Source organism: Solea senegalensis, linkage group LG13, assembly GCF_019176455.1.
Source record: "Solea senegalensis isolate Sse05_10M linkage group LG13, IFAPA_SoseM_1, whole genome shotgun sequence".
NCBI classification, from domain to species: domain Eukaryota; kingdom Metazoa; phylum Chordata; class Actinopteri; order Pleuronectiformes; family Soleidae; genus Solea; species Solea senegalensis.
In genome coordinates, this window is record NC_058033.1 from 20,963,029 (window position 1) to 20,982,915 (window position 19,887).

General features: G+C 40.0%; 1 protein-coding gene and 1 long non-coding RNA gene across 5 annotated transcripts in view; both read left to right on the forward strand.

Moving 5' to 3' along the window:
• Positions 1-6,089, forward strand: part of gabrg2 (gamma-aminobutyric acid type A receptor subunit gamma2) — a 35,843-nt gene extending 29,754 nt beyond the window's left edge. For 2 of the 4 annotated variants that reach the window (XM_044041576.1, XM_044041579.1), the window contains one exon: positions 1,464-6,089. In XM_044041576.1, the coding sequence (XP_043897511.1) occupies positions 1,464-1,745 (282 nt within the window). In that variant the 3' untranslated portion in view covers positions 1,746-6,089. The remainder of the gene's footprint in view (positions 1-1,463) is intronic. The other 2 variants (XM_044041578.1, XM_044041580.1) reach the window with 1 other exon arrangement.
• Positions 6,090-12,846: 6,757 nt separating this feature from the next.
• Positions 12,847-18,777, forward strand: LOC122779235. Its single transcript, XR_006361540.1, has 3 exons — positions 12,847-12,875; positions 16,082-16,278; positions 16,411-18,777. It is a non-coding gene; the product is annotated as an uncharacterized LOC122779235 (long non-coding RNA).
• The last annotated feature ends 1,110 nt before the right edge of the window (positions 18,778-19,887 follow it).

Consider the following 19,887-nt stretch of genomic DNA (forward strand, 5'->3'; position numbering starts at 1 on the left):
TTCCACAGCAGTGTTTCCACACTGTTTCGCCTACGACAGGGTTGTCTACTTTCAGCCGGTTAAAGTTGCCAGTGCCGCTGTGTCGTGTGTGTGTTTCTTTTGTTTTTCTTTTCGCTCACACTGACCCAGCACACCGGTCGGCTCGACCCGGGGGCCGACGCGGCAGGATGCTGTTCATGATCCACCGCGCTTTCCCTCCCAACGCAAACCGATCCCCCTTTGAGAACTGAGTCATAACCTGCTCGGCTAATTCTCTCTATGAACCCGACGTACTGTAAAAACATGCTCTGGTTGTGGTTATGTTTGGTTTTTAAAGGGACGGCCGGTTGTGCACAGCCACAGGTGCCGGGCCTGATGACGACATGTCGGGAATGAAAACCGAGCTTTTTAAGCTTGTTTGAAGATGCATGCTTACAGCATATCATGATATGTTCCAATTAAGACTGCAATCAGGTCAATTCTGCAGCGAGCATGCCTATTGTAGATATGTTATAATCACATTCAAGCACATGATCAGTGAACTCCGGAGTATGCACAACTCAATGTGTTGCCTTTTTAAATGAAGAGCTTGACACTATGGTTTATCAACAAGGTCAAGGAAGCTCTACCCAAAGAGGCGGGTGGAGGTGCATTTAATCTAAACAGCCACAATTTCAATTTGTGGAAAGGTGACATGGCATTTTGAGATAAAAGTTGATGAAAACTGTCCCTGTGAATGCTAATTGTCTCCTTTCAGAGTGACAGGGGCCCCACACACACACACACACACACACACACTGATGTCACCGTCCTATTTCAGGAGTCTTCACAATTGAAAGGCACATGGCCTGCAGTGGTGAACACAGTTTGAAAAGGAGGTTTATTTCAGTCCATTTGTGACAGAACGAGTGGGCTCAAGAAATACTGAGCTACACACACACACACACACACACACACACACATGCTATACAATGCAGTTGCATCATATATTTCAGTCAAATTGAAAGAAAATTCTGACTTGTTTTTTTTGTCCGGAGAGAAAATGGCACCTGTTTGCTTTTTTTTAAGTGTTTTTTAACGGCTAACTAAAAAAAGGAGGGGCGTCACAAAGCGCCGGCTTTATATAACTGTCCTAAAAGTGTAACGATCAGCTGTGAGCTTCCGCCCCAGCGCAAATGTGCAATTTGCAAGCCAGTTTACACGGTTTCCGCGGCCCCCTGACCCCTCTGTGACTACGCGCGTCGCTAATTACAAGCGCAGCGCGCCTGTTCGGGGTCTATTTGTATTTCCTTGACGTTAAAAGTGTGAATTGGAAAAGTGGGACGTGCAAATTGCATTCGGCTGACTAATGTCACATAATGAAACGGCGGCGGGCGAGAAAGCGGCAGCCTCAAATGAGGTCCCCTGCTATGTCTGGTGATGTCTTGATGATGGCACTCTGAGGCGCGCTAATGGCTAACTGTGTCATTCTGTCCTGTTAAAAGCAGACACCTACAGTAGACATCCGTCCACGGTCAGCCACGGCGATTCAAATGAACAACGCCACGCACATGCAGGAGCGGGACGAGGAGTACGGCTACGAGTGTCTGGACGGGAAGGACTGCACCAGCTTCTTCTGCTGTTTCGAGGACTGCCGCTCCGGCGCCTGGCGGCACGGCAGGTTGCACATTCGCATTGCGAAAATTGACTCGTACGCACGCATCTTCTTCCCCACCGCGTTTGGTCTCTTCAACCTCGTCTACTGGGTGTCCTATCTGTATCTCTAAGCCCAGTGTGTGTATCCAGCCTTATCGTACACGTCATTCTATGTATTCTACATATGCTCTGTGCCAGCAGAGGACATTTTCATGGAGGGGACCCTCTGAAACCCACCAGAGATTTTGATTTCAAGTATTTTCTTTCTTTAACTCTCTGGTTTTAATCTCTTATATCCGACAACTTTTAACAGACATTGCAAATGTTGTAGCATTACACTTTACTGGCATGGAGAGAGGGTTTGCGGATGTGTATTAAAAGCATTGACTGTGTGAGCAATTAACTAAGAAGTGTTTAAACATGTTTAGTTTTGTATTTCTTTCTTTCCACCATTCTATTATTTATTTTGACACAATTACGGCAGCAAAAATTAAAAAAAAAAAATAGATGTGTATCACGTTATGGCGCAGTATGGTTAATTGTGAAATCAAAATATTATTTATTATTTGTTATTAACGTGAACAGTTTACTGTAAGTTTCATGTTATAAGAAGAACAAAGGTTTATTGACGCGGGTCTAGGATATTAAAGATAAGGAAAAACATAAATCATGGAGCCTTCCATGTTCCAGGAATGACACGACCTCAAGCAGGTCAGACTAATGTTTCCTTCGGTGCAGCTCCATGCATTTTAAATTAAAATCCCTTTTAGTGTCTGCAGACCTATGGTCCACACAGAGCGAGGACTATTAAAGCACACTTAGCTGCTCACCCAGAATAAACCCTTACACTTAGCCAGTCACTCTTCACACAAAAGGGAAAAAAAACACCACGGAACAATATTAAAACTACAATCCCAGTTTCATCCACTATGATCAATAACAGCCAAATCTCTAACAAAGCAGGATGTAGAACTTAATTCATCTCTTATTTCCACAACTCAGTCTAACGACGACTTTCTCCAACTATTATTTAAATTATTAAGTTTATTTAAAACGTAGTATTGTCTAATTCTCGATTTTATTTGGAAGTGAGTTATTTCTTTCTTTGCGCTGTTTTAAAGTGAATCAAATGTATTTGTGTGCTCTTATCTTCAGTATATCCTGATTTATTTATTGATCTGATGGCCCTCGTCTGCATTGTACAGTACATATTGGTTGTATATTACTTTTCTACACTCAAATATGATAAAAGTAATGAACAATCTAATGTATATTATGTGCTTTCTGATTGCGAATATTATGCCTTGCTTGTTTCCCCAGGACGGCAACATTTAAGGTGTCTAAGATCACGCCATCAATACTTACTTTTCTATATTTCTCTCATGTTTTCCAAACAACATAAAATGAGTTTGTTTTAATCTAAAGATTTTTACTATAAACTATCCTGTTCCAACGTGAAATACATCTATTTTTAGTTAGTAATATGCTGCCGTACACAATAAACAATTAAAAATAAAGTAGAAATTCAGATTACAACACACAATCATCAAAAAGAATGAAAATCTGTCTCATTGCTTTTCTTTTCTTTTCTTTTTTTTTACTGAACACAATCAAACACAAAACCTAAAGCACTTTAAAGAGCTTTGAATTGTTTGTTTTTCTTAATGCTTATTTATTTTTGGTTTTATTTGGCTGACGTGTTCGTTGGCACAATTATATTAATATTAATATAATATTTCACGTGTGGTCGGACGGCAGTGACGCTGTGTACAAATCCAATGCTCAACTGTACAGACACTGTATATATATTTTACGATTACATAGTGGTTTACATTTACTGCATGCACATTTCAGGCCAAAAAAAGAAAAGATTCAACATGTTTTATGGTCTTCTATTGTTGGATATGGAAACTAATAAACAAGCGCTGTTGATTATCATTCAGGATTTAATTATACCTTCTTTTTTTTTAAGAAAATTGGAAAATTCGATGATAAAAAAGTTGAGTTACTCATTTTCTTTGGAGCCGTTAGCGACATAAATAAAACAGGCGTTCGATTCTTTTTTCCTTTTGCTGATGAAAGTGAGCAACTTCTTACGAGACAGAAAGTACCACAGCAAATTATGTAATTATTATCATTATTATTATTATTATTAGTATTAAAACTTTTATCTAAATCTTCTGTCTGTGCTTCCCGTGAGCAGAGATATGAATACAGCTGCTGTGTAAAACAGGTTGACAACTGCACTTAAGAAGAATTAAGTTAGAATCTAAGATTACTAACAAGCTTATAATATTATAAATATATCAAATAATGAAGAGGATTAGGGCCACACAGGAAAGACATATTTGAGTTCTGACTTTAAACTCCGAATTTTTGATTCTGACTCAAAATTAAGGTCAGAATTCTGAGTTTATAGTCAGAACTCAAATGTGTTATTTCTGTGTGGCCCTGATCCTCTTCCATAAGAAAGAAACTTGAGATATATATATATATATATATATATAAGTCTTTTATAAAAAGGCTTTAAATAATCAGTGAGGAAACAAACACGAACAGAACGTAACGCAAGCGTCTGAACTGCAAACGCTCGCTACGATAAAAACACAACTTTTTTGATAAACGCCACGTATGCAACGAACGGAGACGGCGCTCGAGTGTGGTATTTGTAAACATTTCAAAAGGACTGGGTGTAAATCACGTTGTTTTTGTACATGAATTATGAACAGAAGAAGAAGAAGAAGACGACAACGTTTGTCAGGCCCCTTGAATTTTTTGTAAAAGGGAATCTATTTTGTAACCTCAGCATTGTTAGAGTATATCATCATACAGTATATTAGACTCATTGTATTATGCTGGAGCGATGTAGAATATTTAGTATTTATTTATTTATTAATTGACGGTATTTATTTATTCACATATTTATTCTTTTAAGGAAAAAAAAAAAAAAAGACGTACTTTACGTTGACACTGCCCTTGAAAAGAAACACAAAAATGCTGTCATTTATATCAATTATACATTTTTTTGTTCGATGTGTCAATGGAGCTGGAGCTTATTTATCTTTGTGTTTTTTTCTATGTTGTGATCAATGTGCTCTGCTCTCTGTCAAATATCTGTCATCTCTGTCAAAGCAGTGAGTTGCGACATCGCTCGTTGTGCCGCTTCCGACTTATGGACTTCAATAATATAATCATTTCAGGGGGGAAACGACGAAGAAGAAACACACACAAAAAAGAGTATTTACTTGTCAAAGTGACAGTGTCACTGGTCTCTACTCTTTGCTCTCATTAATAAACCATCACTGATTATACTAATATGCTTTTAATACATCATCATCATGTATTATCCCTGAAGTTCTTTCACCTTTTGTATTTAACTGTGGTCCTGTTGTATAGTCTAGACCTTTAGTTTAGACGCCGTCTCTCGCACACACACACACACACACACACACACAGTAGCAATGTCATCAGTGTTCAGTGTCGTCGAAAGAGTGCTAACGTCTCATATAAAGTGCCAAACTGACACATGCAATAGAAAATATCCAACTGTCACGTCATTTGTGAATCCGATCGTGCTGATTTGTGGATGTAAAGTTTCGCCTTTTCTTCCAGAAACAGCCACAGAATGAACGTTATGTTTCCCCCAGACGTGGATTTGCAGGCGATCTGTCTATAAACGGATTTATTTTATTATATATATATATATATATACACACCTATCTACTAACAGAGCATGTCATGTGTTTGAACAGCTTTGCAGCAAACATACAGTATAAAGATGTTTTTTTGTTTTTGTTTTTGTTTTTTCAAATGTCAGTTTAAAGCTTGTCTATTATATTTATAAGATTTATATTCTGTGCACTCATGTACATGCAGAGGTTCCTTCCAACGTGTATGGAAGGAACTAGAATGTGTTATGATTCAGAAACGGGGACGTTTTCAAGAACTGGCACAGACTCATGCACTGTTTGGTCTGGTACTTATAGCCTCATCATTGACATGTGTTTTGATTTATTGATTGATTGATTGATTTATGGGCCCACAAATGAGACATTTATGTAAATGGCACATGTAGATATTTTCTATTGTTGTGTATTTATGTCAGAAATGCAGAAAAAAAAACAAAAAATAATGCCGCACTGGAATGACAGAGCTCAGTAAAAAAGGTATCCAAGAACAAAAATAAATTTCATATGATTCTCATACATACATTATGTTAGTCGTTTGCTATCTATGTACATTTGGGTATTGTTATTAAATGGGGCGTTGCTCAATTCTGCATAATATACGATAAACGTTCTGGGAAAAACTCTGTTTTACAATGAATTCAGTGCATTTATCAGTGCATATGTTATTATTATTATTATTATTGTTATTGTTACTAAAGTTCTGTTTTCTTGGTCCTTAAGAAGCTCAAGTTGCCATGGAAGCGGTTCCCTCCTCCATAATTAAACCAAAAACATATGCATACTCTATCATTGACTTTGTCTAAAGTTCCACATTTCACAAATCTTCTTTCAGCTAACGGAGAGCGACGTGGCAGACGTGTCATCCGTGAAAATGGTTTCAATTATTGAATAAAAACACTGCAGAACGGTGACAGGAGGGAGTTCAAGTAAAGTTTCAAGCCACAGACGGAAACGCTCACATCAGCCTGTCAACAGTCTAATACTGTAGTGAGTGTGTGTGTGTGAGAGGATGATGCTGAAAGTAGACGACACTTTCCAAAATCATTTCATAAGCACTACAGAAATGCAGTGAGCGAGTTCCTAATGAGAAATCGTATGCTAAAAATATCTTACGTATTGTATTAGGATGAATTTATGTCAGGCATCGTCATATTTTAATAATGTTGCCATGAATGTAAAACAGTGTGTTGTATAATCCACTAAAATATAGAGCCAAACAATTATATACAATATATGAAAAGCTTAAGGTTAAAAAAAAGAACCTCCCATTGTGTTGTAAATTAAACAGCCGATAAATTTTAATTATACGTTTTTAAGTGGACACATCTTCACATGATGGTCTAGAACTGGGGCGTTGAAATTGACGAGTGTCTAGTCTGGTCGAAAGGGGGCCGGTCTATTCAGTAGTGGAAGGGCAATATGTATTTAAAATATGATATTCTTATTTCTATTCTATTTATACTACTATATATAGTAGATATTTGTATATTTAACAGAATTTCAAAGTAAAAGTGTTTGCTGTGAAGTGGAATCATGTATATACTTCACATTTATGATGTTAAATACATCTATTCATAGCAAAAAACTGACAATAACCTCGTTTTTGTTACCTTGGTAACATGTGGACAACTGTAAAACACTAAACTAGGAGGTTGAGGGCTGTTACAGCTGCTGAGTTAGATATGCAAATTGGTCTGTGTGGTTCCTCACGTACCATTGGAGCACATGGGCGGAGTCTCAGCAGGACTGGACAGCAATTGGTGCGGCCACAGAACCAGAAATTGCCTCACGCCCACCGGAAGAGGTCAAGAAGGTGGTTCCCAGTCCACACCAGGTGCCTCTGAGAGTCAGAGTGCCTCATGCCACGCTGAGAATTGTGAGCTTGTGTTTGAGTGTTAGTCTCAAGTAATGCTGAGTGGCACAGTGCTGAAAGTTGGGCTTAATAGAAACTAAAAACTGATTGTGACGGCACGCAGGATTCATTAGCTGTGTTGAGAGAATTTTTGGGTTTTTGTTGTAAAGTGAATCTTAGTTATTTTCAAGTGGACTTTCATTTTTGTATTGTGTACTAACAAAGTAACCTAGTATTTAAATAAAGTAGAAATTTAAATTTAAATAAATAAAAGAATTAATTAAATTCTTAGTTTTATGTTATTTCCCTCTTAACGAGCTGGGACGTGACAGTCACATGATATTTAGCGGCAGGCCGCATTTTGCCCACACGCCGTGAGTTTGACACCTCTGGTCTAGAATGATGATATTTGACCTCCTCCTTGTTAATGGTCCTGCCCTGATCATCAAATCTGCTCTTTACTTTTTTTGAGTCGTGCCGTTCAAAGTCAGACTGAAAGACAAACACGGGGGGTAATCAAGTGAGTAATTCAATCGGATTAACAGCGAAGGACATTGGTTTAAGCGGCGCATAACACCAACAGAAGCATATTTAAATTTAATAGGAGAATTTCTACACGGGCACAGCGCAGCCTGTTCCTGTCCTGTCCACTGATTCTCTTCCTTCCAGGAAAGTGCACTTGAACGAGAGCAGCAGTTGGCCGACGGACGCCCGCGCTGGCACTTCTCCCTCGACTGGGCAGGGTGGCAGCTGCAGAGGACGCGGCCACTGCAGCCCTCTGATTATTACACAACTGTCTTCAATGTAGCACAGCACCGTGCCATCATCGCCGGCCCTTTCATCAGCTGAGGTACAAGCTCTTCAGAAAGTATGGAGGTGGGCGCAAGGGGCTCATGCATGAATAATGCAATCTGCCACGGCTCACTTTTTGGAAGTTCACACATCCATGCTTTCATTACTAGGAGGTAGCTAGAATGTGAATGTGCAGGATGCTGTTTTTAGGGGTGGGGCAAAATATGAAATACGGCGATATATCTTCATCCTGACTCATCCTTTTATTTAAATTTAAAACTACAACACTCGCTGTATTGTACTTTCCAGTCTTAATGCTGTCTTTCTTAGTCAAAAACGAATGTTTCCACAATTTTGACTTCCCATATCATCGTGCTGCTACGAATTATAAAGACCACGCGACAAAAATCGATAGTATTTCCACGATTCTCGACCTCTCGCAGCCCTGAACCCATAAGCAACTTCCCAGTTTTGCTAGATATGCACTTTCTGTTCTGTTAATGCAATCGTTCTGACACGACGTGTTTCCAAAGCAGATTTGAACCTAAAGCAAAGCAATTATTATGACACGGTGAACAGATGATGCTCTGAGGAAGATCACAGACGTATTTCCCTCGGGCGCCGTTCAGCGGCTGCCCACTGCTCCTAATTCTAGGAAGGTTCCGAGTAGAGGACGGGATAAAGGGAATTAATAAAGTACCAAAAATAAAAATCCAAAATGACTGAATTGAACCATTTAAGATAATTTGACCTGTTTTAGACCCTCACCTCACTGCCCCTACCTGCCTGCATTAGCACTGAGTTATGGGTGGGGGGGGGTGTGACCATTACTGCCCATGTAAGTGTTTCCAGGACCTTTGTTTCCCTGATGTTTCTCATGTCTGTAATATTATGCATTTATCAGAGTGTGCGTGTGCGGACGGCTGCATCACTTCTCGGAGCCAAGTCACATGTGTACACAAGGATTAATTACCAGGGCTTAATGTCAAGTTAGCCCCAATACACAATCATCACAGCAAATATGATCCTTAATACACTGGGTGAAGAAGTTTTCATCATCTCAGCAAATTACAAAATAATGTTTTGTATTTGAAATATGGATTTTAATTAGAAATACTGCCAGTCCCACTATAATATTTGACTTTATTATAGCATCATGTAAGATACATTTCCAAGCCCTTCGTATAATAAAGGTATACCTGAGACTTGCCTCTCTCAGGTTCTAAGTTCAAATCTCACAATGAAGTGAACATTGTAAAAATGTAGAACTTCAGACTCATCATAATGCTTTGTTTTTGTTTTGTTTTTTCACATCAAGATTCAATGTTAACAGTCAAATGCTCTAAGAAGTCCTGAAGAATTACAGGTGCAGGTAACTCAGTTGGTAAGAACACTGCTGTGAAACTATGCTGCATAGGTTCGACTCTCAGAAGAAACAAGACATTTTTATGTTCAACATCCAAAGTGAAGATCGAAAAGAGACGGAACGTTGAGGAAAACCACAAGGAGTTCATAACACAGTGGATTTCGTTCACAGTCCAAAAGGTGTCAGGTTCAGTTCAACAACCCACGACAAGTTTCAATATATAAACTGTCACCTCACCTTCCAGAACAAGTCTACAAACCAAACCTATCCTAACCTTTCAAACTGGACAACCTTATGGTTATTAACAACACCATCATGCCCTGATGCTTTTCAGCTGTGGTGGCAGGTAGGTGACAACTTCAGTTCTGTCTTTGGAAACAGAAGCTGCTGGAGCAGAACATCCTTATGGTCAATGACTGTCAAATAGCTTTGTCTGTGGTCATCAATGACTAAACAGTTAGCTCACTTGGTTAGGCATCTGCTTACAATTCCTGAGGTCATAGGTTCGATCCCCTGCCTTGTTTATTTATTTTTTTTAAACTTCAGATTCTGTTAAGTACTCCATTACATGTCGATCCTAAAATGTCAGGGTACTTTTACAAATTCTAATCAAACATGATTCACACGCCTTAAAACCGAATAAGTTAAATACACCAAGAAAATGTTACCAACCAGGTCAGCAAGAATAGCTCCTCTTGTAAAAATGAGACTTGTATGTCAGAGATTGTGAGTTCAAATCTCGCTGTGTTGTTGTTTTTTTCAGTTCAACATTTAATGGAAACAGTCAAAAGTTCGAAAAAACGTAGACAACTGTGAGAACAAATAGCTCAGTGGATAAGAATGCTGTTACTGAGTTCTGAAGTCATAGGTTCAATTCTTACAGAGTCCAAAATATTTTAAAGTTCAACATCCAAAGTGAAGATTCAAAGGAGACGAAAAGACGGTTATGCTCCAGAGATTCATGGCTTGGTGGATTAATTCACAACCACAAATAAGGTTGTTCAGTCCACAAGGTGACAAGTTCAATACCCCAACTGTGGGGTTGTGCAGTGCAATGGGTGTCAGCCTCGGTTCCAAAACAGCAGCGGTGTCAGACTCGGGTCCACAACTGCGGGGTTGTGCGTGCAGACTCGGGCCCAAAACGGCAATGGGTGTCAGGCCCGGTTCCAAAACGGCAGAACGCAATGGGTGTCAGACTCGGTTCCAAAGCGGCAACAGGTGTCAGGGTCCACAACTGTGGGGTTGCGCGCAGACTTCGGGCCCAAAGCGGCAATAGGTGTCAGGCCCTTCCAAAACGGCAGAAACGGGGTGTCAGCTTCGGTTCTAAAGCGGCAGCGGTGTCCAGACTGGGTCCACAACTGTGGGGTTGTGCGTGCAGACTCGGGCCCAAAACGGCAATAGGTGTCAGGCCCGGTTCCAAAACGGCAGAACGCAATGGGTGTCAGGCCCGGTTCCAAAACGGCAGACAGCAATGGGTGTCAGGCTCGGTTCCACAACAGTGCAAGCTCGGTCCCACTCCCCTCCAAAGGGGCAAAAGGTTTTTTTTTTTTTGGGGGTGTGGGACCGGACCGGACCGGACCGGACCGGACCGGACCGGTACAACCCCGCCGTTGTGGAACCAAACCCGCCAGACCTGCACAACCCCGCCGTTGTGCAACCAAACCCGCCAGAAAAGGTTCCGGAACCGGACCAGAACCTTCGGTTCCAGAACTGGACCAGAACCTTTTCTGGCGGGTTTGGTTCCACAACGCGGGTTGTGCTGGTCTGGCGGGTTCGGCGGATTGTACCGGTCCGGGTTCAGTTCGGCGGGTTGTACGGTAAAACCGCTGTTGTGGAACGAACCGCCGGTACAAACCCGCCAGAAAAGGTTCTGGTCCGGTTCTGGTCCGGTTCTAGAACCGGACCAGAACGGCGGGGTTGTGCCGGTCCAGCAGGTTCGGTTCCACAACGGCGGGGTTGTACCGGTCCCGTCCGGTTCCAGAACCCAAAAAAAAAACAAAAAACTTTTGCCCCCTTCTGGCGGGTTCGGTTCCACAACGGGCGGGGTTGTACCGGTCCGGTCCGGTTTCACAACCCAAAAAAAAACAAAAAACGTTTGCCCCCTTCTGGCGGGTTCGGTTCCACAATGGCAGAGTTGTACCGGTCCGGCAGCTTCGGTTCCACAGCCTGGAGTGGTTCCACGGGGTTGTTCCAGTCCACAGTCCCCAGCTCCCTGGAGGTGGTAAAGGGTTGGGAATTGATTTTTTTTAAGCTTTAGCCGCACAGTGAAAAAATTCCTGTTCACTAAAATGAGGTTCAGGGTCCAGGTTTTCAGCAACTGTGGCTTAAACATAATCACAACACAAATTACACTTGTGTGTGATGAATGAGTGAGCATCACTTTTCCATTGTTAATGGTGAAAACTAGTTCTCGTGCTTTGACTAATTTTGGTTGAAGGGATAAGTGTGTGATAGTATGAGATATTACTGACACATTATCAGCACAGGGAAGTCATTGTTTAGATAATTAAAAGACAAAAAAACAAAAACATTAGCTCCTCCTCTTTCAGGAAGTGCACAGGTTGTAGGACCTGTCCGCAAACATTTCAGTTGCAAACTATTTTTTTTTACTTGACCTGCCCCCTACTGGCCAGACTAGACTCATTATTGACAGTTTGATGTTATATTGTATTTTGACATTTTCTTATTGACATACTATTTATATTTGGACAGTTTTTGTTGACATACTATACTAGCACTATGATTTTCGACAAGTTGCCATCGTCCGATGTGTCTTTTTACTCTTCACTGTAATTCACCGCATGTTTGTATTTCTTATTCACCTCACTGCATTACAATGAAAAACAAGTCACCATTGTGTTGGATTTAACATTGCATTTATTGTTTAACTTTATACTTAATTTTGTTTGCAGAATCTCTTATCCACAACAATGTCAATACATCATACAAAAACGCTTTAATACACCTGAACTGTCCCTTTAACTGCAGATTTAGACTGAAGATTTACAAAGGAGTAGCCATTTTAGCATGTTATAATGTGGCCATTGCAGTAAATGAGTGGAGAAACGTGACTAAATACCTAAAAATGCGTTTTACTGTGAACTATATATCGATCCATATCAGCACAGACACTTTTATTTTGAAATTCTAGTAAACTACTGCTTTTTTATTATTATTATTTGGCGTCTTGTGACAGTTACATTGACTACACGTAAATGGTGAGACGGTGATCATGTGTTTACATGCGGAGCAGTGACGTCACATTAGCTGCAGCACGAGCAGCAGGTGCAATCTAAACACCTGTGATCGGATCGCTCAGGTCGGATGTTAACAGCGCGTGTGAACAGAGCGTCAACAGAAACATCTCAGAACTGTGTGGATGATTTACGCAGCAGTTACCGCATGTTGCGCGCGTTTGTCTCCTCGTTTTCCTCCCGTTTCTGTCTCCGTGTGGAAGAAGAAGCTCCGACCGGTAAACAAGAAGTGGATCATTCCAAATAAATCGACACGGAGGGGAGGAGGAGGAGGAGGGGGAGGAGTGGACTGTACCAAGTCACGGAAAGTATGCCATGGCCTTGAAATCAATGTTGTTGTTTTTATATAGACCCTTGAATGAACTTTTAATGCCAAAACAGGGTAAAAGAAATGAATCGTCATGTTTTCAAAGCTGTTTTCCAGCTGCTAATTGAGCCTCTTGTGACTCTGAGTAAAGAAACACTCACAACAATAGCAAGAATATGTAAAATGCCTCTGAAATGATCTGTTGTGTAAGGTTTTGTTAGTTATTAATTTACCTTCTCACCTCCTGCTGAGCACAGGTGTGACCCACATACAACGTCCTTTTATTTTTAAAGTGAGCGCTAACATCCAGCACAGTCTGACAACCTTGCACAATGTCTTTTTGAAAGCGTCTTAAAGCGCGTGTTTTATGGGCAACTTAAATTCAATGACCCTTGTTACTTGGTGCTGTGCACTGGAGGATTTGCACTTTCCTCTCATAACGTCACTCTTTGCTATTTTTCTGACTGTCCTGAAGCTTTGAAAGTCAGGTTTTGATGTTAGGATTAAAAGACAGAATACAGCACACTGTTATAGTGAAGACTTGAGAAGTGTAAACAATGATCTGATCTGCCTTTTCATGGTTTTTAGTGTATATTTTGTGTGAAAACTCTCACATTTAACCATTATTAAAATAACCTTTACTTCCAATTCATTAAAAAAACCACAGCTGGCACATCTTCATCTAATAAATAGTATCTTTAAGCTGTACTTTAATAAGTTGAGTTGTACAAAGAGCAAAACACTTGATAAACACCTATCAGCCGAAAGTCAAGGTCACCCAGCAGGTCACTTAAAGCCAGGAGGGTAAACCCGGGCCAGCACTCTATCAGCACTTATCGATGTCAACTGTGACGTCGCCTCATTAGCACGTTCGACACGTTGGATCAGCACAATTTACATATTTTACGTCTGCTTACAGCACACTTTTTACTTACTTCTTAAAACAGATGTACTGGACGACAGGAGCTGGGATAAAGGCAGCACGACTGATCAAGAGGACGCCCGCGACGGTGTCATAATCAATCAGGCGCCATTGATTATCGGGGGCAAAAATATTGCCGGACTGCACCAAGTGGCACGCAGTTATTTTTAAAACTCAGACGAGTCGATGAGTCATATCCACACAGGGCTCTTTTTAATCAACGCTTCAATAATCATTTCTTATTTCTGTAGTTAGTGTCATTATATTAGGTCATGGTGCGTGTGAGACAGTTTCTAACTGCTAACCTGGGGAACCCGTGGGTCAGTTGTTGGGCTGAGCATGGCACCCTGCAGGCAACAGCAGAGGACAGACCAAGGACTACGCTGCATCCGGAATAATAATCTAGCTGTCATCCGTACCAAGTCAAATTGCCTTCATGTGTCCGAGGTTGGCTGGCATTACACTCTTGGCAGCAGTCAAAAGAATGTACAATTCAACAGTTTGAAGATGTAGAATATACGGCACATAAACTACAGTTGTCTACTTCCATTCTAATGTTGCTCTTTAAAATGTAAAACTACAAATGTAAGATAATATATCATCTTGTGTTTAATTCTGCTCTTTATCCTGTCCCTATTTGCTGATGCAAATGAGCCATCCTCCCCACAGGGGGCCATTAAAGATTCATTGTATCTGAAGCACGAGTTTGGAGGTCAAGTTGTTAAGTTGTTACTTAAACTGAAGTCTTCACCATTTCTCACACAAATTAGACCTCACTCACGATTTATTCTGACAAGGAAGCGCCTGGTGCTGCGAGTGGGAGGAGGAAGGGAAACCTACACAGTTAAATTCAGATTCTAACATACAGTACATGTTTATTTTTGGTGAATGGCTGGCTGCTTCTGACCAAGTTAAAATTGTATTTCACAGTTTTCGATCCGTGTTTATTTATATCACGGCTTCGGTGGAGAGCAGCCAAATCAGTATCTCACAACAAAGTGACATATTTAATTTGGTTGGCGTGTGAATAACCCTCTGACCAAATGCAGTTCACGCTTGCGTCACATGGAGCACTCATTTTATTGGTGTATATAAATAATCGCACAGAATTAGGATTGTTGTTGCACAGTAACTTTCACGTCTTCCATTGAAAACAAGACCAATTTAGAGAAATATTACAACATTATGACACATGTTGGTTTACCTGTGATATTAGATGCAGCAGTGCAGAATTGAGTCAGGACTCAGGATTCAGTTTGGCATCAGAAGGTTGTCGGTTTAAAGTTTTGATGATGATCAACCGCAGAAATGTTGTAACTGTCAAGTGAAACAAAGAGATGTGAGCAAAATGGAATGTATTTATTTATTATTTCGTTCGCTTCTTCATTGTGACGTATGAAATCTGATCAAACAGAACAATCTGTTACACTTAAAACAGGGTGGGAAACTTTTTCGACACTCCTTATTTAGAAACCGCTCTGTAGTGCACATAAAAATGTGTTTTATAACTACGATAAAAGATTGAAGAGATTTCCTTGGGATTACCTGTACACTTTACTTGCAGCATAAACTGTGTAGCTCTCTCCCTGCAGGGCCACTGTCTGTTCTGGTGTTTTACTTTATCTCTTCAGAGGCCTCGGCTCAAACTATTTTTGGGTCCTTACTGTCTTATTGATGCAGGACATAAAATGAGAGTATAATACAATTTGGCATTGGTTTGGAATCACTTATTCATCTCCGCTGCCTCCTTGTATTATTGTTTCCCTAAGCATCAGATTATGTTAAAAGCCTGATAATTCAATCCCGTACCATTAATCGGCCTGGCTGTGGCTAATCATCAAAAAGGGGATGGTATTTCCTTTTCAACCCAATCGTATACAAAGGAAACGCAATCTTCTATAATCTTCAGAAACAGATATTCTACTGATTGAGTTTCATTGAATATTCACTGTCCGTCTGTCACGTTACATAGTAACTGGGTTCATTTGTTTGTCTGTTGCTATCATTGCAATGCAGCGCAATAGTGGCAAACACACAGTAACAGTATTGTGAAGATGAAACATGTTACTGACGGGGTCAAATGCAAGTTACTCAAATCAGAAAGTGAGTGAGTAAATTGAACCGGAATATTTCTACCCGTGTGACCTCGGTGTGTCTGTGCAGCCACGTCCATATACTCTAAAATGTGTGTGCGTGCTTCCATAACATTGCTGGAGGAGCACACTTTTCAACCACACCACTGCCCTTGACAGCGCCTCTGTCTATGTGACCATTTCTGCCTATAGGCTCCCCTGAGGTGATGGTGCTCCCGCGTCAGACCTGTCGAGCTGAGGAAACTGGATCTCCCGCTCCCCAAAGTGCTGGAGAGACCCGTGGTTGCATGCCTAAGATATCTCCTCGGCTGGCAGTCCACTCCTCTGAGATTTCACAGACTCAGCCAAGCACACAGATGTGCGGTAAACCCAAACAACGCAGTGACACGGTGAGATTCTGAAATGTGTTCAGGACAGAAAGTGTGTATAAATTAGATGAAATTCACTGTAATTCTCATACGTTTTTCCTATGTTAACATTAATCTATCTATTATATATCAAGTATTTCCATTGCTTGTCAGGGTGTGGATCGCAGCAGCAGCAGCAGCAGCCAGGGAAGCCAAAAAGCATCCACTGACACTTCCTTCAACCCTCGCAAAGGTTACTGAAGCATTAAAGTCAGATTAAACAAATAATCCCTTTAGCTTGTTGTGGGTCTGCCCCTGAGATTTCCTTCCAAATGGATGTTTCTAAACTACCTCCGCGAGGAGGCTTGAGGAGGTATCCCGATTAGATGCCTGAACCACATCGACCGACACCTTTCGGTCCAGTGGAGCGGCGCTTGAGCTCCTTTCCAGATTTGTGACCCTCTTACCCTGCGATACCAATGTTTCCATGACACAACGATATCCAAATGCTCTTGCAGGAGTAAAATGTTAGTCCACTGTTGCATGACCAGGACAGAATCTGTATTGCTGCTCCTGCCTCAAAGGTTTGACAAGTGGAAAAGGTTGAATTAACTTAGCCACGTTGTCCCATTTTTAACAAATAAATAGCCCTTAATGTTCCGGTAACCAGCGCCGTCCTTTAGAATCCTCCGATTGTTCTTAAACTGAGTTTACAGGCGCCTACAAACAGCTGCTGGAAATAAGATTTCAGATATCATCATAATCATCGGCGCCGCAGCCATTATAGTTATTGATTTATTTAAATACATTTCAAAATTAAAAGGCAACTACAGCCAGTATAGTGCACACAGCGCCATCTGCTGGTATTTTGTATTATCAGCAAGAATAAAATAGTCACATCCAAAAAGGTTATTGGGAGTTTCGTATTTAAATAGTCTTACATCTAATCTGAAAAATAGTCTGAAAGTTTACTTTTTAAAATCAGCTGATGAGAAAACCTAGGGTTCAAACTAGGTGACCACACCCACTTATGAAACTACAGGCCTGACGTGTCATTTGTCATTTATCAACGTTATTTCATGCTAATTTATTTCAGCTATCAATAAAAACCATCAGAGGCAGGGTCAGCTTGCGGGCACAGTGGGGAGAGGAATATTATGGGATGTGGACGGTCTCAGAACTGCATGGCGCCTCATTTATTTGAAAATGACCAACTACATACACGATTTGTTAGTGAATCATTCTAAAATGAACTCATTTTCAAACTGCATTCTGTGTGCACTGTAGTCAGTTGTATAAAATGCATGAAAGCATAAAATGACCTGTTGGTGAGAAATTGTGTTAAATTAATTTCATTATCTTGGCCACAGGCTGATGATTGTGGACTTATTATTGAATTGTTTCTGTTAAAATACTCCAGAATGGCACATGCACACACTGACATAATGATAAAACGTTGATTTCCTAATGATCATTACACTGGGAATAAAGGACAATCGGGGACTAAATCTAAATCCTGTAATTAAAATATAGCTGAAACACAAATGGCTGCACACTCCATCTGCAGTACACAAATAAAAACATGTGCGTTAAAGTCAGTCGATCATGGACAACGTTTCATGTCAAACTCTCAGGTAAGAAGCTTGAAGCACTTTCACAGCACTTCAATGTCACGTCATCGCAGGGATATTTGTATATTCTGTATTTTGAATGAATGGGAAAATCCAGGTCGACTTAATGTGTGAATATAAATGTGTGTCGCCAGCGTACAGCCTACAGCATCCTAGAATAATCTCTAATTATACCACAATGCACAGGTTAGGTAGTTTAGAAATGGTTGGGGGGTGTTTTTCTTCGGTATTATGTCTCATTATGGCTAATATTAGCTCAGGAATGATGGGAGTGAATAGTAACCTAAACCCTGTGTGTGTACATTCAGTGTGTGTTTATAAATCTCTGTCTGAGTGTGATCCACATAATATTTGTGTCTAAACAATATTACAAATGATGCATAAACTCTGAAAGTTCAGCAGCGCCAAGGTCAACAAGTCACGCCCATCATTGAAACGACATTATGTTGAAGACGTTGTCACAGCGAAGAGTGAAAAACGTCGTCAGCCGTCTCGAACAATCATTCAAACGTTTAAATGTGGCGCAGCAGATGTTACAACGAGCACAGTCTTGGCATTCAGACGACCGTCGGACGTCAGGACGGACGACAAATTGTGGGCTTTGACAAAAGGTCAGGGGGTTTAAGGGGCTTTTTATTACATTATTAAACCTCAGCCGGAAAAATAAAAAACACACAATACTCGGGCGTTTTGGACAGAGTGTGATCAGCAAGGCATCTTTGAATGATGAGATTCCGCTCGATGTGAGTGTGAGATTAACAGGATTTACTTTGACTGATGTCTTGATCTCCCTCGCTCTCATTTCTCGTGTGTCTGACACTTTTCCCTTCAACTGTAGAAGTAACTCACAAAAATAATGATAGATTAAATACTCTGATTATATATATATATATATATATGTGTGTGTACAGCTGCCCTAAATGATCATCATCAAAATGATATTTTTATGTTTCTCTTTAAGCAAAATTATATTTTTAATGCTAAAATGTAATTATTATTCCATATCCATGAATTTTCAAATGTGTTGTTTTACAAAAAACCCGAAACAAACAATAAAGAACATTATTATTTCTTGATTAAGATGTCAAAGCATTTAAATGCATTCCTAAACAGATAAAAAATGAGTTTTAGTGGTTTAATGTTAGGCTTGATTCATCTCTTCAGAGTTGTTTGTTATTCAGTTTTTTATATGCCAAATAAATCACAATAGCATTTTTAGTTTTACTTTTTTGAGAGAATTCTTTCTTTTTTTTGTCATTTTTATGACGGGTGATCTAATAAATGTGTTGTTTATTTATATAGTAAAAACTTCAGCTATGACTTGATGTAATTTAATACCATTAGAGCTCGTTGGTTTGCCAAAGTTAACATTTTCTTCTTATATTAAATACTGTAATCTCATAGAACCAGGAGTTTAAAATCTCAATCCCACCATGGATTATTTCTGAGAAATGTTTGAAAAACAATCGGTTTATAAAGAGGGGAAACTTTTCGTGCAGTTGACCATGGGTATAGAAACATTTTCTGGGGATACAAATATATATATATATATATATATATATATATATATAAAAGTAATTAAAATTGAATGAACCAGCTGCTAAATTGTGTTTTGTCATGAATAAACCACAAGCATTAAACTTCACTTAATATTTGCATTGCTTGGAACAAGTCAAACGAATCTTACAGTGCATATTTTACCAGAGAAGATAACGTAATTATGCTGAAGGTTGTGGATAATTGACTGGGTGAATCTTCTTCACTGCCAACTTTACGTTCATTTGAAGACCACATTCTCACATGGAACATCTACAGCTACTGCTGATCTCTCAGCTGTCCAAGGTGGAACCACCTCTTCATTTTACATCAGTAAATTCAATTTTTTATTATGCTCATTAAGTAGAATGTATGTGGCATTTTAGAGCTATAGTTTATAGAGCTGCACTCTCCCACCTGTAATGACCCCCCCACACACACACACACTGCAGGAGAGGTGGGTTAACAACGTTTAAAGATGAAT